Raw genomic sequence first — 25,458 nt, forward strand, 5'->3', positions numbered from 1 at the left:
TAATTGTCAGAGCAAGGGAAACATTTTGAAATAACATATTGGTTTAATTGAATGGGATTCTGATGATGAGGGAGCTGCCTGATGTTGAACACCTCGAAAACATTAAATTATATAAGTTAAAAGAGTTTAGAAAGAAATGTTTAAGTCCGGAGAGGATATGTAGGACAGGATAAATTTAAAATGTGTCGATGAGAAAGAGTGGCACTAACTATGGCTCATGATTAAAAAAGGGGGTGGGAAATCTGAAACGTATAGGAATACTTTATTGCAGGGGGTGGTGAATCTTGGAATTCTCTACCTCAGAGAGTTGTGGAGGCTGGACCATTGGGATGTTTAAAACAGAAATAGATCCACTTTTGAAATATTAGGGAATCTAAGATTATGTAGAACTGGCGGAGAAGAGGAACTGAGGCCTGGGTTAAATCGGCTGTGATCATATTTTAAGGCAAGGCAAGCTTGAGGAACTGAGCGACCTATTCCAGTATTCGTGTTACATAAATAACCACGGTAACCTTCCCCTTAACGACACAGATACATCAGTTGAACAAATCAGCAAAATCATCTGCACAGGATTAGAGAAATCCTTTGACTGCCATTAATTAGATCTTTAAACCAACATATTCTCTAGGACATAGAAAACATGTTAACAATCTCTCGGAAGCTGGGGAGTTGGGATGGGATTGTAATGAGTTTGTACCTAGCTCGCAGTATAATCCAGTGTATCCCATGGGACACAAGCACTGCCCCTTCTCACACGTCCCGCCATTCATGCAGGGGTTTCCCTGTAAACATTTATCCTGGGAGATTTCGCAGTGTTCACCTAGAAACAGAAAAGAATTTAAATCAAATTTTGTTTTCATGTATTGAATCATGATTAAAGAAGCAGAGTTCACTGACTAAAGAAGACAGGGAAAATGTTTCCTCTGTTAAAACCTAGGAGTAAAAACAGGCAGAAGAGCAGCAGTCCTTTCACTCCACGAATAGACACTGCGTGGGAAAGGGGTGGAGGACCTGCATGGAGATCACAGGAAAGCTAAGACTGTGAGATGCATCCAGTTAATGGCATTTCAAAGGTTTGTTGCCACAGCAAGGTCAGCAGTTTTTAAGTTGATAAGTGATCAGAGCAGAATTACGCCAGGTGGCACATCAAGTCTACTCCGCCATTCAATCATGGCGGATCTATCTTTCCCTCTTAAGCCCATTCACCCGCCTTCTCCCCATAACCCCTGACACCTTATTTGTCTCTTGGATGACATTCATGGTAGTGAGGAGAGGCAAATATCACCTGGGAATTGGGAAGAGACTAATTGTAGGGGAATGAGGGATAATGGAGAGGATGGGGAAATGGGAGATTTGATTAAATCACAATCTGATTAGCCACTGAAAAAGGTAAATTTGACAGTTATTCATTCATTTTTCATTGTCACTAATATACTTTTAATGTATTAAATTATATATTATATAATCACATAAATTAAAATGCATGTAATATATATGTAAATTATATATAAATTATAGACATTATATGTATATAAATATATTTAAAAAAATTTAATATAACCAATTAGTATATATTACACACATCATACATAATATACACAAATTATATATACTGTTAACTACATATATGATTTGTACATACTATGTATAATGTATATAATTTATATTTTATACATGTTACACATACAATTATATACATTTTAATCAATTATTTGCATAATTATTTATTATTTTGAAGCATTTCAACTATTTTGAGGGTTTCAAATTGCAAGGTCATCTGAAATATGAAACCTGCTTTTGGCAAGTGCAAGCAGTCAGATGATCAGGATGGTGTGATGGAGTTCAGTCACCCAAGGCTTGGTTGTCAGTGACGGCTGAGGCGGAGGCCTTGGGCACCACCTAACCCTGCTGCTGAAGCATTTAATTGTGGCTTTGGGATTGGTGTGAAGATGGCAGAAAGGGCTAGAGGGCTACGTACAGAAGGCACAGTGGGTGAGAGCAGACTGGCTCATTGAAGATAGTATATCTGTCTAAACAACACGAGCCTGAAGAGAGGCCCCCACCCGAAAAGTTATCTGCCCATTCTCCCCACAGATGCTGTCTGACTTGCTGTGTTCTTCCAGCACTGTGTGTTTTGCAGTAAACTCCAGCATCTGCCGCTTCTTCTACCTACACTGACATGTCCGTCTATTTCAGAGTTAGATGTACCTATGATTTTCATTCTTACAAATGAACTAAAGCTCTCAGAATGTTATATAACAACATGAATTGTGTCAAGAAAATGTGACTCCATCATAGAGTTTACACAGTGCATGTTTACCTCCAAACCCCATTAAAATGACAACGTCCACCGCAGGATTGTCCCAATAAATCGAGATGACGTCCATTAATGTTCCAAATGTTAGACCCAATGTTAGAGAAATATGGGCCAAAAGCAGGCAAGTGTAGTGTAGATGGGACATGTTGGTCGGTATGGGCAAGTTGGGCCGTAGGGCCTGTTTCCACATCTTATGACTCTATGACCTGCTTGTAGATTGGCATGTGCTGACATCAAGATTTTATAGAGCCCTTTTATTCACCACTATTATTGAAACTAGATTAGGTAGGGGTTGTCCGTCAACTCACCCTGATAGTCACTTGTACAGATGCACTGATATTCATACTCTCCAGTCATCAGACACCTTCCTCCATGCAGACAAGGGACCCGGTCACATGGCGAGTTGTCATAACACTGATCCACGTTCTGGCTCTCTGAAAAGGTGTAGGAGATATCCACTTTCTTCCCATTGATTAGCACCTAGTTGGGAGCAGAGAGGTACGATGCGTAGGGTAAACACATGTTATACAGATGGTAACAGCCCTTCTGCCAACCACAGGGAGTGCCGGTTACATCTGAAACTTACAGCAGGCATATCGACAAAGTGTTTTGCTTTCATTCCAACCAAAATTTTAGACCCAAAGTACTTCACTCTTCCTAAATGGTTCGGGGAATATTGGTGGATATGTTTGCTTTGTTGGGTGAGAAGAGGGGGAGCAATCGTGCCCTAAGATTATAAGAGTGGTTAAAAATAATTTTTTACAAATTACCCCTTTCTCGCCCATTTTAATTCATCAGTCGTTTAAAAATAACTGACCATTTAAATAGCGCAGAAAATAGCCGAACGAACGTGAAGTGCCCGAGAGACAAGAGGAGTTTCTGGTCTGGGCCACGATAATGGTGAGGTGGTCGGGAAGGGGTATTTCATGAGGGGTGGAGGAGGGTATTTGACTGAGAATGGGAAAAGGTGGAGTTTTCTGTTAGGGTGGGGAAGGGCATGGAATTTTCCTGGGAATGGAGGAGAGAAACAAGGTGTTTAACTGGGAATGGGTTAAAGAGAGAGGTGCTCATCTGAGATGGGGTGAGTTTTAGGTTTAGTATTAGAGATACAGCATGGAAACAGACCCTTCGGCCCTCCGAGTCCATGCTGATCAGCGATCACACATACACTAGTTCTCTCCTGCGTACTGGGGACAATTTACAGACGCCAATTCACTTACAAACCTGCACGTCTTTGGAGAGTGGGAGGAAACCAGAGCAGCCGGAGAAAACCCACGCAGTCACTGAGAGAATGTACAAACTCTGCACAGACAGCACCTGTAGGCAGGATCGAACCTGGATCTCTGGCACTGTAAGGCAACAGCTCTACCACTGTGACGCTGTGCCACCCTCTGACATTTTTCGCTGGAGGGAAGGAGAGAGATGGGAGGGATTGATCAACACAGGTTTCCCTCACTGACTTACATGCTATGTGCATGAGAAGGGAAAGCCAGGCATGGAGAGCGAGCTCTTTCGTCGTTGGCTGATGAATTGGTGCTAAGAATCAGAGTCAAAGGGAGGACATTTTATAAATGGGTGTAAACATGTACACAGGCAGTGTTGTCATGTTCTTGCTATAGAGACACACCTTAGCAATACAGCCATCAATCCCCTCAGTAATGTTGATTGCCTTGGGAAGAACTTCCGATCTTGCCACGCCACCAAGATACATCGGGCTTCGCAGGTTAAGGCCCAGGCTTTTTCCCGGAGAGACATTTCGGATCTCCTCCTCATTGTCAACAGTCAGTGATCCAGCCCTGTCATGTCGATGTGCTCTCAACTTGTGCCACTTGTTGAGAGCTACTGGTTTGGCACTCCGCAGAATAGCTAGTCCTGTAAAAAACCCAAACAGGGGCAGGGTTTTGATAAGTGAAGGAAACAGGACCTGCACCAAAATCAAAGAGAGGAACCTTCCCAAGAATGAGGTGCAATCCACAAAGACTCTTTTATTCCAAAAGACAGGAGCTCACAAAATGAAACAAAGTGCTGGAGTGACTCAGAGGGACAGGCAGCACATGGATAGGTGATGTTTCGGGTCGGGACCTTATACCACATCTCAACATGTTTCGGGCCCTCCATGATGTAGGGCTCTTCTTCCATCGCCTCCCCCTCCGGACTTTTCCCCATGGGAAAGAGTCCCCGCCTCTGATAACCCCTTCAAAATGTTTCCAACATTTATATCTGAAGAAGGGTCCCGACCCAAAACGTCACCTATCCATGTTCTCCAGAAATGCTGCCTGACCCACTGAGTTACTTCAACATTTTGTGTCGTTTAGTGTCAACCACCATCTGCAGTTGCTTGTTTCTACACAGGAGCTCGCAAGCCTGGGACTGGTGTTCACAGCTAATACACAATGACATTGAAGGGAGCAGAGTAGGGGATGAGCGGGAGGCTGTGTCACTTTTGCTTTAAGGATGCCTGGGTTTTTTTTTTCCCCCCTCTTTGACAGGAGAATTTGCTGTCCAATGAAACCCTCCCAGCACCAATGGCCAGCTTTGTTGCACTGGCATCTAGTCCCATCCACGGCTGTCCGGCGCAGCTGAACCCTAGCACAGCAATAGCCAAGAGGCAGGGGTGTTGTTCATCCACTGGACAGGCGGGTGGAGCAAGTCCGCGTGCACACATTGAAGGGACTCCATGTGCAACGCTGGTGGAAGACAGAGAATCACCAACACTAACAATGGATGATCTCCCACAAGGGGAGGGGCCAGGTAATTTTAGAGCACTCCAAAGGGACCAATGTGGCTCCACGTCGCAAGTAAGTGATTCCTGATCTCCTTTTAGACACAATGAGTTATACTAGGAATTGCAATACCGACCAGTTGAGTAGGTCCCAGTCAGCCTTGTGTTGACAGGGATGATTGCACAACTTCTCTGCTGAAAGGGTGGTTCGGAATCTTACCTGCCTCCCATTCACTTTTCCTTCCTTAGCCAACTGCCGGTACTGGAATTTGGGATGGTGTGGAAATGAGCAATTCTTGGATTAATAGCCAGTGTCACTCCGAAATACAGGGGACAGCCCATCTTGCTGTCCTCGCCCAAAACAAGAACTTCATCCTTAGAGGTGGCAGGTTTCCGTTTAATCCTCAGGGTGGCAACTTGCCAATGGGGATTGTCCAACCTCTCAGAGAAGAAACTTCCATCCCATTAATAATATCAGACAGTTTGTGCAATGGGAAGCTGATTTACATTACAGGTTAACATCCTGTCAATGAATAGAAGTCCCACAATTTTCTATTGCCCTCCCTCCCAGCAAGTTCCATTTGCTATCACGTCATCACCTCTTTTTGCAATCAAATGGGACTGACAAGAAAGGTCAAACACAGGAACTAAACAACATTACTCAGTACCAAAGAAACTGCCGAGCCCTGCACAGGAAGTGCCACATCACCAGGAGAAACATTTAAACCAGATTTAGTTGTTCACAAGATGGCACCCACACCAGGCAACCCTTTGTGTGCTAGTCACAGATGTAGATCCACAAACACGCATTACAATCGCTCCACTCTTTTAAGTCTCTACTTCTGTACACTGTGGGTGGCTCGATTGTAATCATGCATTGTCTTTCCGCTGACTGGTTAGCAGGCAACAAAAGCTTTCCACTGTACCACGGCACAACGCTCCACCAACCTGATCCCAGTTCGTAGCGGAATTCCACGTGCCCATTGAGCATGGCGACTGAGATGAAGTCAATCATTTTCATTCGCTTGCCACTGCTGTAGAACATGAGGCCGGTGGGTGCGCGAGGTTTGAATTCCAGCTCAATCGTCAACTCATTGTGGACGTTCGTCAGTGGTGGATATGTCACGAAGGAGTCACCTCCCCTGAAGGAAGGAGCTGTAATCAACACACCTGCGAGGAGACAGAAGACGAGGATACTTTACAAATCTGCAACCCGCAAAGCGTTAATCAAGGCAAGGAGAGTGAAGCAGGCTTATGGATATATTCGGGTTGTCTGATCTCTAAACCAGTGATTCCCAACCTGGGGCCGTGGCAAATTGCAGGCCGGCCACAGAAAAAATTGAGATTTTGGGGGCCACAGGGTCAATGAAGGGGGCCACAGAGCTACCACCCTGTTGCCTCCTAAATTTCAGTTCTAATAAATTTAAATCTATGTAGTTGAAATATTTTTGATGTTTGTGGAATAGAATAAAAGAGAATATATGTGCAATTAATAGACACTGATATTTTTATGGAAGGTATTATAATATTGAAGTACTTTTTTTCCGCTAATAATGTCAGGGGGGGGGGGCCACAGAAAAATTAAAAGATCCCAAGAGGGCCATGAGCTAAAAAAGGTTAGGAACCACTGCTCTAAACAATGGTGAAGTGACACAGCCCAGCATGATCTATGTTGAACTTTTCACAGAAAACCTCAGATTCAGGACATCCGAAGTAAAAACAGAAAGGTTTGTAAAATTCATCCGGCCAGTCAGCATATGTGAAGTGAGAAACGGAAGGAATGATTCAGTTTGATGACTTTCCATAAGAATAGTTCTGAACCTTGAACTCTATTTCTCCCATCATAGATACTTCCTGACCTGTTGAATATTTCCAATATTTTCTGTTTTAATTTTTATTGATTATGCAAGCTGTCCTCAAACTCCAGATTTCTCAGAAGTTCAGGACGGATGTTGCCAGGAAGTTTGAAGCGTTTTGATCTTGAAGCATGTGATTTGAATTCTTGAACCCACGTGAAGAGAACATGGGGCTTTTTGGTAAACTTGACAATGGTTGAAGTTTTCTATTCCCAATGCACCACAACAGCAATATAAATGTGACACAGCTAAGTGAACTAAAGATCATTGGAATAATTGCGAACTGTCAAACTATAAATGTTGAGTGTGAGATAACTGGAACGAAAGAGCGAGACTCACCATCCATACACTTTGGGCCACTTTTTCCGAGATGGCAGCGGCAGTTATAACCACGACCGTTCGGTATGTTCACACACGTTGCATCTGGCCCACAAGCCTCTGTGGACCCAAAACCGCAAACGTCATCAACTGCATTAATCAGCTCCAGTAGAGGCCCACCACCTTCCCAGCTCAACTTTAGCCCTTTCCATATCACAGTGGAACAACCTAGATGAGTTTTATCATTAGAGATTGTCATGAGCTCTTTAATGCGGCCTTCGGTTCAGCAATCAGATGTCACTCCTCTACCGTGAACATTCCTACCCTCACTTTTGTGCCAGTACCCCACTCTAGACCACGGTAGAGCTCTTTAGTTTAGTTTAGAGATACAGCGTGGAAACAGGTCCCTTTGGCGCACCAAGTTCACGCCGACCAGCGTTCCCCGTACACCAGCACTATCCTACACACTAGGGACAATTTGGCCATTTGTTTTTACAGAAGACAATTAATCCACAAACTTGTACTTCTTGGAATGTGGGAGGAAAGCGGAGCACCTAGAGAAAACCCACCCGGTCACAGGGAGAATGTACAAACTCCATACATACAGCCACTGCAGTTAGGATTGAATCCGGGTCTATGGCCATGTAAGGCAGCAACTCTACCGCTGCACCACCATGCCACCCTAAGTTATACGGCAAGGCAGATGAATTGTTTGTAGTTCTCTACCTTGTCTACCTATACTTTGTCTGCCTTGTGCAGCACATTCCAACACAGAGCGCCAAAGACAGATCAGCCATGGCAGAGTAGACGATGGGCCGAATGGCCTAATTCTGCTCCTAGAACTTATTAACTTATAAAGAAGTAATGGTTTCCTTCATGGAGAAGAGAACTTTGTCTCTACCGCTCCAGCAACAGCATAGAGGATCAGTTATCATTATATGCTTGACCGAATCTTAACAAAGGAAATCTCGCAAAATCTCACTATGTTTTTAAGATCTAATCATTTTCTTAAATTTTATCCATGTGATTTTACTGGTGTCAGTGATGAATTGAACTGGTCTTCAAGGAAAACTGGCCTGATCTCAGGGAATTGCTGTTATGAGGGGGAATATATTAAAAACAACTTTCATTATAAACATGCATCTTTCTGACATCCTTACGGTGTTGCAAACCGATTTCACAATTATTATGAAGTGTTGTTACAGTTGTTAAGACAACAGTCCAAGTTCTACACTGTGAGGGTCAATAAATAGCAAAGAGACCAATGAGTTGTTAATCAGAACTCTGATACTCATGATATGGAACCTAAATAGGTTTTGATATACTGGAAAGAGCATTTTTGAAAAAACACCACACCTTCAGATTGTGTTCAGGTGCAGTCGTGATACTTGAAACCACAAATGCTTTAGACATGGGAGGGTGTCCTTTGTAGACACAAGGAAATACTGATGCTGGAATCTGATCAAAGCACACAAGTGGTACAAGAACTCAATGAGTCAGGCAGCAACTGTGGAGGGAAAAGCCAGATGACGTTTTGAATCGCAACCCTTCTTCAGATCGATAGAGTTGGACTAAGCCCAGCAAGTGATAGGTGGATACAGGTGAGGGAGGTTCAATTGGCAGATGGGTGGAATAAGTGACATTGGTAAGAGGTGAAAAGGAGACAAAGGGTGTCAGATAAGGAACAGAGAGGAGGAGTGAAATGTAAATCTGGAGGGAGGAATGTGGGTAGAAGGATGGGGGAACGGGGGAAAAAGGAGTGGATCAAAAGGAAATGAGGGACTGAGGGATGAGTGATGAGTGTACAAAGGAGAGGGAAGAAGCATGGTGACTGGGTGGGTGTGTGGGAGATGGTGGGAGAAATGGAGCGCATTGCGGTGGGGGTGAGAGGCACGGAAAAATAAGTGGGATAGGAGGGCATGACTTGAAGTAAGAGCAATCAATGCTCATACCGTTGGGTTGTATGCCACCCAAGTAGAATATGAGGTGCTGCTCCTCCAGATTAACTGTGGCTTCACTGGCAAAGGAGGAGGCCCAGGACAGAAAGGGAGAGTGAAGGGGAGGTTAAGATGGTGAGGCAAACCAGAGATCTGGCAAGCTTTTGTGGACAGAGTGCAAGTGTTCAGTCTACGCATGGTCTCGCTGATCCAAAGGAGGCCACATCGGGAATACCAAAATGTGTGTCCTTTTGTGTTGAACTGACACACGGGACGTTGAATGGCATCACATCGCCATCCAGTGGTGGTCATTGTCACTGTGGGCAATCTTTGTCCAATTTGTCAATGGAACTTGTTTTGGGACAAATGGAATGTCCAGGGTCAGTAAAAGGATTCCCCTTCTGACATCCCAAGCCCAACCATACTGAGGAGTAATTTCCATATATTTTCTCCAGTGCTTCTAAGCTTGCATTTACCTGGGTGACAGTGCAATGCCTGTGAATGTTCACAGTTGCTGCCAGTAAACCCTGACCTGCACCGACACACATAGCTGCTGGTCTTAGAGTCCGAACATTGACCTCCATTCTGAAAGAGAAAGCATCAATGAATGAGTATTTTGGCACAATCATTAGTTAATTACAAGAATGTTATTGGTAGACTTTAATTGAGTAAAGGTTAATGTAACAACTAAAGAATGACACAGTTGGAGTAAATGTATTTCTAAATGGCATTTCAGAATTGGAATTGAAATAATCTACAGAACATGACCTTTAGAAAAGGATGGAGAAAAGGGAGGAATTTGTGAGGGAGGTATCCTTGATGATAAAAGGAAGTAATGAGAACTGATCCTGATGAGGATCTATCATGCCTCTTCCAACCCTTGTCTATGCCTACCAAGTAGGCATTCTGGTCTAGTCCCATTTTCCTGTATTTACCCAATATCCCTCTAAACAGTTAATGGCGAGACCATTAATAGCACCAATGTGCAGTGAGATCTAGGAGTCCAAGTCCATTGCACCCCGAAAATGGCAACACAAATAGTTGTGTGTTAAAGTAGGAGTATGGTCTGTTTGCCTTCATCAGTCGGGGCATTGGATATAAGTTCATGTGATAGGAGCAGAATTAGGCCATTCAAATCTACTCCGCCATTCAATCATGGCTGACCTATCTCTCCCTCCTAGCCCCATTCTCCTGTCTTTTCCCCATAACCTGACAGCTGTACTAATCAAGAATGTATCTATATTTGGCTTAAATATATCCGCTGACTTTGCCTCCACGGCCTTCTGTGGCAAAGAATTCCACCGAATCAGCACTCTCATTCCTCCTCATTTTCTTCCTAAAATAGTGTCCTTTAATTTTGGGGCTATGACCTCTAGTCCTAGACTCTCCCACTAGTGGAAACATCCTCTTCACATCCACTCTATCCAAGCCTTTCACTATTATAGACCCAGTGCCGTCAAACGCACATCATATGTTAACCTACTCATTCCTGGGATCATATCTGGGATCATAAGTGCAAAGAAGTCACGTTGCAGCTTTATAGAATTTTGGTTAGGCTCTGTTTGAAGTATTATGTGCAGATCTGGATGTCCCATTATGGAAAGGAGGTGGAAACTTTGGAGGGGGTGCAGAAGAGGTTGCCTTGATTAGAGGGTATTAGCTATATGGAGAGGTTGGACAAACTTGGATTGCTTTCTCTGCATTGTCTGTGGCTGAAGGGAGACTTGAGAGAAGTATATGAATGTATCAGAGGTGTGTCACCTCACACTAATCAGAGTTAAATTCCATTTGCCATTTCTTGGCCCAACTTCCCAACCGATCTAGATCTCATTGAAATCTTAAGATATCTTTCCTCACTCTCCACTATACCTCCAAGTTGGGTGTCATTTGCAAATTTACAATCAATGGTAACTATATTGTTATCCAAATCATTAATGTAGATAACAAACAACAGTGGTCCCAGCACTAACCCCGATTGCACACCAGTGGTCACAGGTCGCAATCAGGAAAACAACCCTCCACAACTGCCCTTTGACTCCTTCCTCCAATAATTTTGAATCCTATTGACTAGCTCACCTTGGATTCCATGCAATCTAATCTTTCACGCTAGTCTACCATGTGGAACTTTGTCAAAGGCCTTGCTAAAGTCCACATGGATAACATTCACCTCCCTGCCATCATCATTCCTCTTGGTAATCCCTTCAAAAAACTATCAGAATGGTGAGACATGACTTCCTTCACATCATATTATTGATGGAAATAGGAGATCATGAAATTCAATAACACACCAGCAGGAATATGTTATCTCAGCCCCTCCCCGTATAGGAGCTGTACTGTTGGGACAAATGATGGGTCAAGAACTACGAAAAACACATTACAAAGATGATTACAACAATCATGGGTATCTTTAATCCTCAGGCAATGGACAAATCAAATGACCAAAAGTGGGTGAGAAGTTGTTAATAGAGCACATTAGGGATAGTTAAGAATAGGTTCTTTGGGCAATGCAAAATGTAAATAACTCAGAAAAATATATATTCAATCTTAGTTTGTGAAATGAGGCATTGCTAATCAGCAATCTTGCAGTAAGCGATTGTAATGAGATCTCTGTTCAGAGAACGGAAGAATTTAATGATGAGCGCAAGAGTGGTACACTGATGTACTGAAACAGAGTTTTGAATTTGGATAAAGCCATTAGATAGTCCTATGGGCCAGGTTGGAAGAAGTGGTTCAAAAGCTGTGATCATAGATAAATAATATAAGGAAAATTGTTAGAATTTTAGACTTTTTAGAATTCTCGATAACTATACAACTTATTGAGAAATAAAACCTCAATGAGGAAAGTGATTCATAAATCCATAATGATTTAATTAAGACTCTGTTGACTGACTTATAAGAGCAAGAATGGGGTTGAGAGGGGAAAAATGGATCAGCCATGATTGAATGGCAGAGCAGGTTCGATGGGCCGAATGGCCTAATTCTGCTCCGATGTCTTATAGTTTTAAGGAAGCCTGAATTATAGAACAGTTTTAGAAACCGGCAAAGGACAAGTGAAAAGGACAAGCCAGTTTGTTGGCTATATTTAAGAGGGAGTTAGATGTGGCCCTTGTGGCTAAAGGTAGCAGGGGGTATGGAGAGAAGGCAGGTACAGGATACTGAGTTGGATGATCAGCCATGGTCATATTGAATGGCGGTGCAGGCTCGAAGGTCCGAATGGCCTACTCCTGCACCTATTTTCTATGCTTCTAAAAAGTAAGATGATAAGTATTAGAATAAACTTGAAAGAAATAAAAATGGATTATATTAATGTAGGAGTGGAAGCAAAAGTTGGTCGATCAGAGGCTGAATATTAGAAAATATTGGGTGAAGACAATAAGCAAATATCTTATATTTAGCTTCACTGCATTTACCACCATATAACTGAGATACTCTCATAGGAGGGTCCCAAAGTTAGTCATGTTATAGACAGCTAATGGGTCAGTTCTTTCAATTCAAATTACCAGGCACGAGAGCTCAAGACTCCTTAGGGACAGGTTTTATCGCTCTATCATGATACTGTTGCTGGACTCCATGTGGAGACCAATGGTGGAGCCCAGTCTCACTGGGATTCCCCGGCATCACACTGACTACCATCACTCGGGTCTTTAAAATGTTGGGGTCTTTAAAATTTTGGGGTCTTTAAAAAGTGAAAGTTCCAAAGTCCCTTGAGAGTAACTGTAAACTTGACAAATGACAAATGAGGTAAACAGCCCGCACCTTGCAAGGATTGTCTTTGCAGACTGGGCAGTTGGATATTCCCTTGGCTCTCAGGTCTGGAGATGAGAAGATCACCTCATCGCCTTGAATGATGAGTTGGCGGATACAACCTGGTCAAAGAACAGAGTGAATCAAAACGCATACGTTGGCAGATACAACCTAGTCAGAGCACATTCCAACCTAGTCAATACGTTTCATCTTGATCATTGTGCTATTTACATATTTGGCAAGGAGATTTGTTTTACACAATTGTAGATGTAAAATACATTTTCCATTACATCAACTCCCACCAGCTCTCGATCAGCTATGAGAGTTATCAACATGGTCATAACATAATTAATGCCCGCTGTGACCAATTAATTTGCAGGTAGTTATCAGCGCCATTCAGAGAAATAACTAACTCTGGAAAAGATGAAGGTGGTTTGTTGACATTTTTAGGATTGAATAATTACTGAACATTTTAAGCTAAATCTATGAGCCCAAACCAGTCAGAATTCAACTACTGGTTTGCTATGGCTATAAGACCTGATTGTGATACAAAATAATTTATGTTTAGTCTAGTTTAGAGAAACAGCATGGAAACAGGCCCTTCGGCCCACTGAGTCCGCGCCGACTCAATGCGATCCCCGCACATTAACAATGCCCTACACACACTAGGGACAATTTACACTTATAACAAGCCAATTAACCTACAAACCTGTACGTCTTTGGAGTGTAGGAGGAAACCGAAGATCTCGGAGAAAACCCACACAGGTCACGGGAGAATGTACAAACTCCGTACAGACAGCTCCCGTAGTAGGGAACGAACCCGGGTCTCTGGAGATGCAAGCGCTGTAAGGCAGCAACTCTGCAGCAAGGTGCCACCGTGCCGCCCTTACTTTTCAGCACAGTGTATATACTGTCACAGTCCCACTGTATGTACAGTCCGTGACAAGATATTTCTTACTGCAAACAGGTGTGCATATGGGGATTCACACAACAATGGCTGCGATTATAGCCTTCCCTCAGAAGCACTGCTCAATGGCACCCCTTCAGAAATGTAACGGCTAACCCTTAGAGACAGTTGAGCTGATACAGGCTGGTCAGTCTAGTGAGCTTGCACTGAACAGCATCTAACCAGAACACATCAAGAGAAAGGACACGGAACAATTCCAACCATCATTTCTTGGTCTCTCAACCTTGAGCAAAGAATGATCATTGCTTTCGAGGTAATCATAGCAACAGATTCAAGTAGACTGATTTGAGCTCAGTATGCGATAGGTGTGGGGAACACCAAGGTGAGTGTTGTGCACTGGGGAAGCAAATTCCGACAGACCCTTATATAAAATCTGCCCTGGTTCAAAGCCTGCAGGAGTAAAATAGTGGCCTGGCAGGTGGCCTGGGTTGGTTATTTCTGCTGGATACAAATGTGGTTGGAAAGTGTGGCTGATTGTGATGGGGACTGGAGGTGGCTCACTTATGAACTGCGATCTTTAGGCATGGCCCATGCAAGCAACATTAGCATACAAATTATTCAGGCCTGTGGGGATGCTTTGACCAAATTTTCAGTGGAACGTTTTACAGACATCCTGCTTACCCATAAACCCACTGTTACTTCCAGTTACTTTAGAAATGTTATCAAAGTTGGGATATCCTCCGATGTACAGCTCTTCATTCAAATCCAGGCCCCGGAAACTTCCCTACAATCAAAGGGCAACATATTATTTCAGTAGGATAAAAATGGAACAAGACAGACTGAATAATTGGGGCAAAATTGCAGGCAAGTGAGATTAGACCAGTATGTCAACTTGTATACTTAAGACATGTTGGGCCAAAGGGCCTACTTCTGTGCTGCACAGTTCTAACATTATGTTAATGTAGCATTTTAATAAGCCTTCAGAACAATACAAGGTAACTCCCATGGTCATTTATTTCAAAAGTTAATCTACTCTTGACAGAAAATGATCATTTAATCTGCTCTGGGTGGTGCTGGTTAATGAAGGAATGGTGGCCTGGATATCTGTAGAACATACCGGCATTCATCACATCATGCCAAAGGAGGCATTCATGGTCTTAAGTGATGTGATTCTTTGTGTGAAAGAAAGACCTTCAATAAAGCAGCACTACCACTGAATGGCCAGGTTAGACTTTAAACTTTAGAGATACAGTGTGGTAACGGGACCTTTGGTCACCCCATACACCAACACTATCCTACACACTGGGGACAATTTACAATTTTTCCAAAGCCAATAAACCTACGAAATTGTGCGTTTTTGAAGTGTTGGAGGAAAATGGAGCACTGGGAGTAGACTGATGCAGTCACAGGAAGAACGAACAAACTCCGTACAGATAGCACCCATAGTCAGGATCAAACCTGGGTTTCTGGCGCTGTAAGGCAGCAACACTACTGCTGCACCATTGTGCTGCCCCTAGATAACCACTCCTGGAGTCAAGGTTTAAGACACAAGGTCCAAGTTCAAGAGATTGCTAGTATTCAGATTTGTACTCCTTTTTAAAAAAAATATATATTTTTTTATTTTTATTAGAAGTACAATAATGTAGTACATAAGTACCTAATACATGATGAGATATTACAGTTCATGTACAACTTCTTGTTTCAAATTTAACAGAATAGAACAGAAAATGAGACGAGCAAAGATAGAGAGGAAAAGAGTACCATAAGCAGTGATGATAGTGTTAGTTCGCGAGATAGTAAAGAAAGCCCAGAGAAAAGGTAGAAAGAGATGGAAAGAGGAAAAAAAAAATAAAAAAAAATAGAGAAAAAGAAAGGAAATAAAAAGAAAGAGATTGAAAGAGATATACCTATTTAATATCAGATTTGTACTCCTGATGAACAAACCACTCAACACCTACAAAGGGCAGCAAACCAAAACTCATTCTCTCAACATTGAGATACTTCACACAATTGCCCAATCTCTTACCTGAGAACTGCCATTGACAGGAAGGTTGGCGTCTACATACAGGGAGCCCCGAGTTAAGTTCCGATACAACACCACAGTGTGGTATTCTCCCAGGGAGATGGGGTTTGGATGACGGATGGTGGCCATGCCAGATCCCACATCAAACCTTCAGAGGAAACACATAATCAAAAAACTGTGAGTGTGAGCGAGAGGTGTACAAACAGATTAGATTTACTATAGATAAGTACAATTAAACTGAACTCAAGTACGATGGATGGAGCTAAGGGATAAATATGTTCAGAATATAGTTCGCAGCATTTTAGCGCATCATTTCCATAGACAAAGTTCAATATCCACAATGGGTAGAGGTGAATCGGACAGTACCCTAGCTTGTGCAAGGACCATTTAGAAGCCTGATAACAGAGGAGAAGTTGTTCCTGAGTCTGATGATACACACTTTCAATTTTCTGTACCTTCTGCTGAATGGAGGCAAGGAGAAGAAGGAATGATCGGGGTTGGATAAGTCTTTGGTTATAGACACAAAAAGCTGGACTGACTCAGCAGGACTGGCAGCATCACTGGAGGAAAGGAATGGGTGGCGTTTCGGGGTGAGACCCTTCTTCCTTATGTTGGCTGCTTCTGGACAACCAGGTTGTGGCACCAATTGTGTGCAGACACTAATGGGGATATGACTGAAAGCATAATTCTCACAAATCTGTTCATAAGTTTACCCAAGGTTTTTAACCTTCAAAATATTTCAAGGGCATCCAGTTTTGACCTAAAGTTTGTTCCTTACCTGAATTCAGGTCGGCCTCCCACTAATGAAAAGGAGATGAAATCTGCTCCAGTGTTTTTTCTTTGGCCATTGTAAATGATCATACCTGCAGAGAATGAGGAGGTTCAATGGAAAAATTATTTTTGTACTTGTCAAGAATCCAAAAACATTTATAAAAGCATTTGCATTGCATGATCATGACCTCCCTCAAGCCAATGTAAATGTTATATTAATTTGAAATTATAGGGTCATACAGCATGGATCATACAGCCCATCAAATCTGTGGCAGTTCTTTGAAAGAGCTGTTCGATTAGCTCCACTTTACCCTGATTGATGGAAACTCTAGTTGTTAATATTAGCACACAGTTATCACGGGGATATTCTGCAGAATGTCAGAATAGGAGGAGATCACAAAGCTTCTCAGATTGTTCCTCCAGGTGATTAGATCATTTCATTGCATTATTATTCATTACAGCAATTTGATCTGCTTTATTGGCAGCAACCCACTTTCCCCCAACTCAAGCCAGGCATTGATCTATGATTTAAACTCAATGAGTATTGACTATTTTTGGAGTGTTTCTTTTTAGTAATTAAAAATAAATAACAGCATGCAATTCAATTCAAATATAAAGCACACTTTAACAAAAGCAATGGGTGGGACTTGCCGAGATGCAGCACAAACTCACCAGAGTACAGTAAGAGAGCTTGGAAATAGAACACAGAGAAACACAAAGGAACAGTAAGCAAAAGTGAACAGACAAGTTACAGATTTACAGACTGCCGTATCTTGAGCAAAGATTGTTATAAATACAGATCCATATTATGACTAGAGTTATGTGGCAAATGCTGAAAGTGATTGGCTATTGGATTGAATACATGGTTTAGGAATCTTGCAGGTAGAGAAGTCACTAACAGTTAAGACTCAATTGAAGTTTGTTTATCAACGTCTAATAACTGCCTTTCCCAGGAATGGGAGTAGGATCTGTGGAATTGGGTATTTCCTTTGGACAGCTCAAATTCATCTTGACCTATTGGATTGAACACAACTGTGACCTTCCCATTGCAGAAGCAGCAATGGGTAAATCCATCAACTGGACCCTTCATCCTCTGGGGACCAGGGAGACATTGTCAGACACAGGGAGGAACCTACAGTCTCTTCCTGCTCCTGCACTGTGGGTCCTCTCAGTTTACTTGGTAAGAGTAAATTTGAAGAGTAAATTTACTGCAAATGGGCCAAACATCACCAGGGCCGACTACAAAACAGCTTTGAGTGGTGGCCCACAACTCATGGACACCTTCACCATCACTTGGAATCAAGATTCCAGATACAGTTTCCACTGCTCACTGCATTAAATTTAAGGAAATACTTCTTCATTTTGATGACTACAGGTATAGGATACCAAACTTATCAGCTAGTTATATCACGGCCTGGTTCAGCCACTCACATGCCCAGGAACAAAGGCGATTCCAAAAAGTGGTGAACTATGCCTGGTCCATCACGGGTACTGACTTCCCCATCATCAAAGGGAACTATAGGAGGCACTACCTCAAAAAGGCAGCCGACATCATTAAGGACCCACATCACCCAGGCCATGCTCTCATTTCACTCTTGCCATTGGGAAGAAGGGATTGGACTCTGAAACCCATGACCACTAGGTTCATGAACAGCTTCTTCTCAACAGCCATCAGGCTATTGAACGTTACTAACACCGGCTCAACTATATTGGTTGCATTAGGGTCCATTAAAAAAATTATCGCACTTTTTAATGTTTGTTTATGATATTGTATAGTGAGTACTGTGTTATGCTGCAGCAAGTGAGATTTCCATTGTTTGGTTTTGGTACATGTAACAATTAAACATTGTTGACTTCCTTGAGGCTTCCCTAATGAAACCATCTTATTTAGCTAAATTTAATTTATATTTTTTATTTTCCAGTTATTTCTATCAAACAGCAGAATTCTTGGTTACTATTGATGATTATGCACCAACATATTTTCTAGGTATGGTTGAGGGGGGAAGGGAGCATTGCGTCTGGTAAGGTGGAGAGATTGGCTGACAAAACTGAGCCATAAAAGCCAGGAGTCTCCCTGATACCCTCAAGCTTTTTCCTCCATTTCAATTGATTCTGAAAGCATGTCTACTTGTTACATTGGTGCAAACCTTCAGAAGGGTCCCAACCTGGAATGTCACCCATTCACCTTCTCGAAGGATACTGCCTGATCTGTTGTGTCTTTCCTTGTAAATCAGCATCTACAGTTCCTTGTTTCTACTGGGTGAACTTAAAGCTAGACGCACCTACCTAGACTTGATTTAGGGCTTTGGGGATCGATTAGGAGGAAACCGAGAGAAAGAGGCTTACCGTCAGCTGCATCTGGACGGAATGTTATTTTGATTTCAAACTGGTGGTAGGCATCCTTTATGGTGGGCACGGCAATGTAGGAGATGGGGGTCTGTGTGAAGTACGGAACCTTGCGTTCTGCAATAACAAAAATGTAACAAGGTTTTGTGAAGCAGGATGAAGGAAACACCAATAATATTCAACATTTAAAGCAGTAATCTCCATGAGGTTCTTAGCCCAAACAGTTCGCAGTTGGAAATGCACCTGTGGACCACGATCTTACTCAACAGAAGATGGCTGCAGCCCCACATCAGCTGACAAATCCATCCTGCTCGTCTCTCAAATGCTCGTCCCCATGTATGGGATGTACATAAGTCAGGCGTGTACAACCTAGAGTTCATTAAAGATCTTGCTCATTTTGAAATACGCTTGGTTTACATTGTAAAGGTACTGCAATGAGATTGTAAGATTCCATTTTAACACAACTGCACACTACTAAATGAGTCTAATGTAACAGATATTGTGGAGCATGTTCTACAGAGGGCTCTTAGCGGTACCTCGGACTTGGAGCATGGCGTAGGCTGTCTCGGTTCCCTGCTCATTTGTGGCTGTGCAGACGTATGTTCCAGTGTGTTCGGGGGCAGCGGACAGTATGGTCAACACGTTGTTCTCGACATTGGCCCCAGGGGGGAGCTCTCCCTCCAGCTAAAAGTAATCACAAGCATGTGAGAATGGAACGGAAGCCTCCGAGAACCCCACACAGAACAAACCATCTCATTCCAGGCTTGGCCAAACATATGTTTTGAGGTAGGCTTACTCGTCATGAGTAGCAATATATCCAAGAACCTTGGCATCAGCCCAATATTTACCAGTAGTTGAACACGGGGAGGACAAAACTAATAAAAAAGGACCGTAGGATTTTACCCAACAAACTGGGTAACAAACCTGTTTTGGAAGATTTAGATATATGCAGACTGCAAATCATCACCAAAGACCTCAACTGGAAAATAATTCAGCCACAATCCAGTCTGTGAATTATCTCAGTGATATAGGGATGCCCTGATTAAACTACAATGAATTGTTTAAGAAGGAACTGCAGATGCTGGAAAATCGAAGGTACACAAAAATGTTGGAGAAACTCAGCGGGTGCAGCAGCATCTATGGAGCGAACTACAATGAATGCTCCCTACTCTCTTTATCATTCCCATCCATGAATTTTACTGCATCCACATATGGCTTATCATTAATGAATATCAATAATAACACTGAATAAACATGGAGAGGAGCTGAACCTCTTCTGTAAATGCTAGGGAGTATCTATTGTCTCATGCTATCTTTGAGCCCATATATACCTTATGATTGTCCATCTATCTACAAGCAAACACCAACCCTTGTTGGAGGGGTTCAGATCCAGACTCAGTCTGAAGAAGGATCTCGACCCGACACTTTTCTCCAGAGATACTGTCTGATCCACTGAGTTACTCCCAGCTTTTTGTGTCTATCTCCCTCTAAATGTTTACATGCAAACTAAACCAATCCTTTCTGGAATTCCATATAGACAATACATCACTATCTAATTGATATGCTAGTATAGTCAAGCCTTATGTTTAATGAATTTAAAGTATGAAGTGAAGTAACTACCTTACTCCAGGTGACCTCTGGCACTGGGAACCCGGAGGCTAGACACGGGAAGACGGCCGTGGATCCAATTGCTACTTCTTTCAGCTCTGGGTGAGGGGCAATCATAGGAACAGCTACAAAAAATAGGGATGTTGTTAATAACATTGCAACCCTCAGAGTAAACCTTTCAAGATATTTCTTGACGCATTGCTTGTATCAAAACAATGGAAAGAAATTCGAAAATACATACTAAATTGAATAATAATTTATGGAGCCAAATAATTGAAATGCGACCATAGTATTGCTGCTGCAGTAATCAGGAGTGAATGAAAGATCTAGGAATGGCTTAGTTTTGGTTGTATTTATATTACTTCTTGGGATGCGGCCAATGTTAGTAAATTCATATATCATGCCTATATCCTGATTTCCCAAAGGGCATTAAGAATCAAACAGATTAGAACTGGACTCTCACCACATCTGGAAATAATGTTTTTTTACTGACTGACATCTGGGAATTATTTTGGAACCAGGCCTTGCTACAGATTTCCCAGAGGCAGCAGCCTAAGGCGATGTGGAGTGGGACTGGGACAAGCAACCTGGAGACTGCGAGTTCAAATCCAGCCAAGTCAAGCTGTGAAACTGAGTTCAGGAAATCTGCCAAGTGAGAACAAGGATAGCAGAGTTTTGGATGTGCTTCATTTTAACAAAGGTAGGAAAGCATCCAGGAGTGTGTTGCAAGAGTCACGCTTGGAGGCCATAAACCTAACAGAGGTCTTCAATTTATTAAGGGATTTGGAAACAACATTGCACGGAAATTGCTGCCACTTTTAGACAATCTAAGTACAGATAGTTTTGCTGTAACATGCATCACCATACTGAGAATTGGATATCGCATGATGGATGAAACATCAAATTCTATTTGTTATAACACAATTTTGATTCGGGAACTAGAAAACTATTTTAAATTATAATTATTTGGCCCGAGATTGGTACTTTTTCCAAAACAGTGTTTTTCCTGCTTATCAATGTACAAAGTAACTTTTCACACAAAGAGTGGTGGCTATATGGAACAAACTACCCAGCATCTATAGTTCCTTCCTACACAAAATGTGGAACAATTCAGGCTTCACTTACTCTGTACATACAGAACCACCTCGGACTGCACAGACCCCACATCATTGGTGGCCGTGCATCTGTAACGCCCAGCATCAGACTCCTTCACGTGTTCAAATTTCAGCATTCCATTCTTGATCATGACCTCAGGAGGTAGCTCGCTCTCCACCTTACTCCACTTGACAAAAGGCTGTGGATCCCCAATGGCCTCACATTCGAACTCCACCGAGCCTCCGACCATCACCATCTGCATAGACGTCCTCACATTTATCATGACGATGGGTAGGGCTGAAAATGAACACGGGGAAAGTTATGTGTGGGAAGGAACTGCAAATGCTGGTTTAAACCGAAGAGAGACACAAAGGGCTGAAGAAGAACCTAAATCCGAAACGTCACCCATTCCTTTTCTCCAGAGGTGCTACCTGTCCCAATGGGAAAAGTCATTATTATTCCATAAAACTTCCTCCACCAGAGGACTTGCTGAAGTCTACAGTGTTTGTTATCTCAATGTTGCAGGTGACCAATAGATTTCTAATGTGTTCAATGGTTTATGTTTCTCACTCTCCCAACATTTGAGGGTGTGCACTTTTGGGTCCAATGGCACTGTTTTTGCAACTCACCCACCTAGCCATTCTTCTCTTTGAGTTTAGTTTAGTTCAGAGACACAGCAAGGAAACAGGTCCTTCAGCCCACTGACTGACCACCAATCTCCGCTTCACACTAGTTCTATGTTGCCTCACCTTCTTATTTATTCTCTGTACACCAGGGACGATTTACAGATGCCAATTAAGCCACAAACCCACACGTCTTTGGGATGTGGGAGGAAACGGTAGCATGTGGAAGGAACCAACTTGGTCATAGGGAGAACGTGCAAACTCCACACAGACATGGAGCTGTGAGGCAGCAGCTCTACCTGTTGCACCACTGTTGTCTGGCTATTCACATATAACGGTGCATCTAAACCAGACCTAATCTTGAAAAGTCATTACAATCCTTCCGACAGATTCCTTTTCTTTGATTATTTTTCACCTATTTCCAAATGCTCAGGTCAAAATCCCACACAAAAATTATATCTCCCGGCTATACTTGGAAAGACCAATCCTTGATATTGGTTGCCAGTTCTTCAATGGATATCTGTAAAATGATTTGCCCATGATATCAATATCTATATCGGAGTCTTTATCAAGAAGAACATAGCAGCATGTTCTTCACAGATGCTCACGTTGCTGTCATTGAGAACTCAGAATCTAATCATTGAGTTTCCAGTAAATCAAGTTTAATTCTCCTGAAAAAGTTCCCATACGCAGGACCAGGCCTATACACTGTGAGGATGTTTGAAGCTCCCACCTTTGAGTTATCACCCCTCTCCAGCCCTTGATGAATCCTCCAGTTTACTCCCACATCCCAAAGACTTGTGGACTTGGCATCTGTAAGTCGCCCCTTGTGTGTAGGGAATATATAAGAAAGTGGGGCAATACAGAACTCGTGTGAATGTGGCCGACTCCTGCACCTATTGTCTATTGTCCTCCAGTTTTAGACTGGGAAAAAGACTGTGAGCTTTTATATTATCTATGCCCCACATGCTCTTGCACACCTCGATAAAGTCACCCCTGACCGTCCTTCGTTCAAAATAAAAAAATCTCAGCTTACCCAACCTCTCACTATAATTCAAGCCCACAAGCAGTGGCAACGTCCTGGTGAATCTCTTCTATATCCTTTCCAACTTAATGACATACTTCCAATACTGGGTGACCAGATCAACGTGTGACATCATGATGCAGTTGTCAGGTTGCAGGTGGGACCACATGTGGGAGTGCTGTGTGCAGAACTAAAAGTAGCACTTCTTTGAGCCAACAAAGTATCTAAGACCTACCTTGGATGACCAGTTTGGCACTGTCCTGTGCCTGCCCAAATTGGTTCAATGCTCTGCAGATGTAAACTCCTTCATTTCCTTCCTGTATGTTTTGAATTCTGTAAGATCACCAACAATGGAATTTAACGTCAGATAAACACCATTTCAAAATGAACTGATTACAGTGGCTTGCAAAAGTTTTCATACCCCTTGAACTTTTCCACATTTTGTCACGTTACAACCACACACGTAAATGTATTTTATTGGGATTTTATGTGATAGACCAACACAAAGTGGTGCATAATTGTGAAGTGGAAGGAAGATGATACATCTTCTACAAAACCCTTTCTTTCCCCCCATCCACTATAAGTCCATTAACTAGTTCCACAGTTCACAACAACGTGTCCCTCTGGAGCTCACATCTGTCTCTATCGCTGACCCGCTGAATTACTCCAGCATTTTGTGTCCACACTTAACATTTTGATGCTGTTTGAGCTGTGAAGCTCCCGTTGAAAGGCAACACCACTCCTTCATACACATGCTGAGTGGCTGCTGTTGGAGAAGGGTTGTAGAAAATTACAATCGTCCTACCTCAAGACTCCTTTGGAGACTTTGTGATTTGGTGGCAAATGTCCTCCTTCCTTCAACCACTCGATCCTGGGTGTTGGGTGACCGATAACCGAGCAGGTGAATTCCACAGTGCCACCGATATTTTTCACCTCAATCTGTGGTGATATTCGCACTGCGGGGGGAGCTGGTGTCGTAAACGGCATAGAAGTGAAGAGAGAGCCTCCGGTCAGTGTCACGTTACTGTTAATGAACATGTTCCACCCAAAGTAGCTGCTGAGATTCCCAACCCTACCAGGGTAGGGTTAGGAATGCTTCCATTCCCGTGATTTACTAACAGACAGTGATTATAGTGGAGAAGAAGGCAAGATCGAGGAGTAAAATGATTGGGGAACGAAGACATAGTACTCACATTTCACATTTACTGTTGCAATAGCATCACTTTGACCAACTTTGTTCTTCACCAGACACTTGTACCGGCCCGAGTCAGACACCACGGCAAGGTTAATCTGCAGGATTCCATTGCGTTTGACAGCCCGGTCTGGTAAGGTTCCATTGACTTTGGACCATTCATATGTGATCGGCGGGGTTCCTTGGGACAGGCAGTGTAACCGGACGATCTCGCCCACACGCACAGAGACAGTCTCCACATCGAAGGTGGCGTACGGTGTGGCTAAGGAACAAGGGAAGTTAGCATGAGGACCATCATAACACCTGCCAGTGACCTGGCACAAAGCAATGGTTATTTCAGGATTGGGAGAGAGTACATGATCACTTTCAGCAATTACAATCAAGTGGCCATCAGTTGACTCTTCTAGAGTAACACTCCAGCAAAGGTCACAGAGCATCTCCTGTAGCATGTCATGTCACCTCAGAATTTCCACATGGTCACTGAGTGCATGACTCTGGAGCTGAAAGCCTGATGGTGCAACAAATCGACGTGTCGAAAGGAACTGCAGATGCTAGTTTATACCAAAGATCGAGGAGAGATATAGATGGCTAAAATTATTTTTCTCCAGAGATGCTGCCTGACCCACTGAGTTACTCCAGCTTTTTATGTTTATCACCTGAAGCATTAACTCTGTTTCTCTTCCCACAGATTTGGCTTTATCCCAATGGGATTGTACTTACTTTCTACATCCAGCATTATGAAGAGCTCATTGAATCCAGCTGAATTGGAGGCATTACAGATGTACTGGCCCGAATCCTGTAGTCCGACATTAGGGATAACCAATGATCCATCAACAATCTTATGCTGCCATGGCAACGGGGCCCGCAGTTTAGACCATTGAATAATTGGAGTGGGATAACCTGCAGAGACCAGAGGGGAAAAATCAAAGGTTAATTCCTACAGGAAGTCACATTTTAAATTTGATTTTCTTTTGT

The 25,458-nt window shown here is 42.7% G+C and overlaps 1 protein-coding gene across 7 annotated transcripts in view; it reads right to left on the minus strand.

The window, feature by feature from the left end:
- hspg2 (heparan sulfate proteoglycan 2) overlaps window positions 1–25,458 on the minus strand; it is a 350,599-nt gene that overhangs the window by 26,703 nt on the left and 298,438 nt on the right. For all 7 annotated transcript variants that reach the window (XR_008725893.1, XM_055659492.1, XM_055659493.1 and 4 more), the window contains 18 exons: window positions 25,204–25,383; window positions 24,485–24,745; window positions 24,097–24,259; window positions 23,527–23,624; window positions 21,675–21,941; window positions 20,562–20,674; window positions 19,478–19,625; window positions 18,942–19,058; window positions 16,603–16,687; window positions 15,828–15,972; window positions 14,483–14,585; window positions 12,907–13,016; window positions 9,627–9,735; window positions 7,235–7,333; window positions 5,988–6,209; window positions 3,945–4,189; window positions 2,626–2,797; window positions 698–820 (listed from right to left, as the gene is read on the minus strand). Coding sequence is in view for 6 of the 7 variants with exons in the window: in XM_055659492.1 (XP_055515467.1) it covers window positions 698–820; window positions 2,626–2,797; window positions 3,945–4,189; window positions 5,988–6,209; window positions 7,235–7,333; window positions 9,627–9,735; window positions 12,907–13,016; window positions 14,483–14,585; window positions 15,828–15,972; window positions 16,603–16,687; window positions 18,942–19,058; window positions 19,478–19,625; window positions 20,562–20,674; window positions 21,675–21,941; window positions 23,527–23,624; window positions 24,097–24,259; window positions 24,485–24,745; window positions 25,204–25,383 (2,760 nt within the window). In the remaining variant the exon portion in view is untranslated. The remainder of the gene's footprint in view (window positions 1–697; window positions 821–2,625; window positions 2,798–3,944; window positions 4,190–5,987; window positions 6,210–7,234; window positions 7,334–9,626; window positions 9,736–12,906; window positions 13,017–14,482; window positions 14,586–15,827; window positions 15,973–16,602; window positions 16,688–18,941; window positions 19,059–19,477; window positions 19,626–20,561; window positions 20,675–21,674; window positions 21,942–23,526; window positions 23,625–24,096; window positions 24,260–24,484; window positions 24,746–25,203; window positions 25,384–25,458) is intronic.

The sequence above is a fragment of the Leucoraja erinacea genome, chromosome 30, assembly GCF_028641065.1.
Source record: "Leucoraja erinacea ecotype New England chromosome 30, Leri_hhj_1, whole genome shotgun sequence".
In the NCBI taxonomy this organism is placed as follows: Eukaryota; Metazoa; Chordata; class Chondrichthyes; order Rajiformes; family Rajidae; genus Leucoraja; species Leucoraja erinaceus.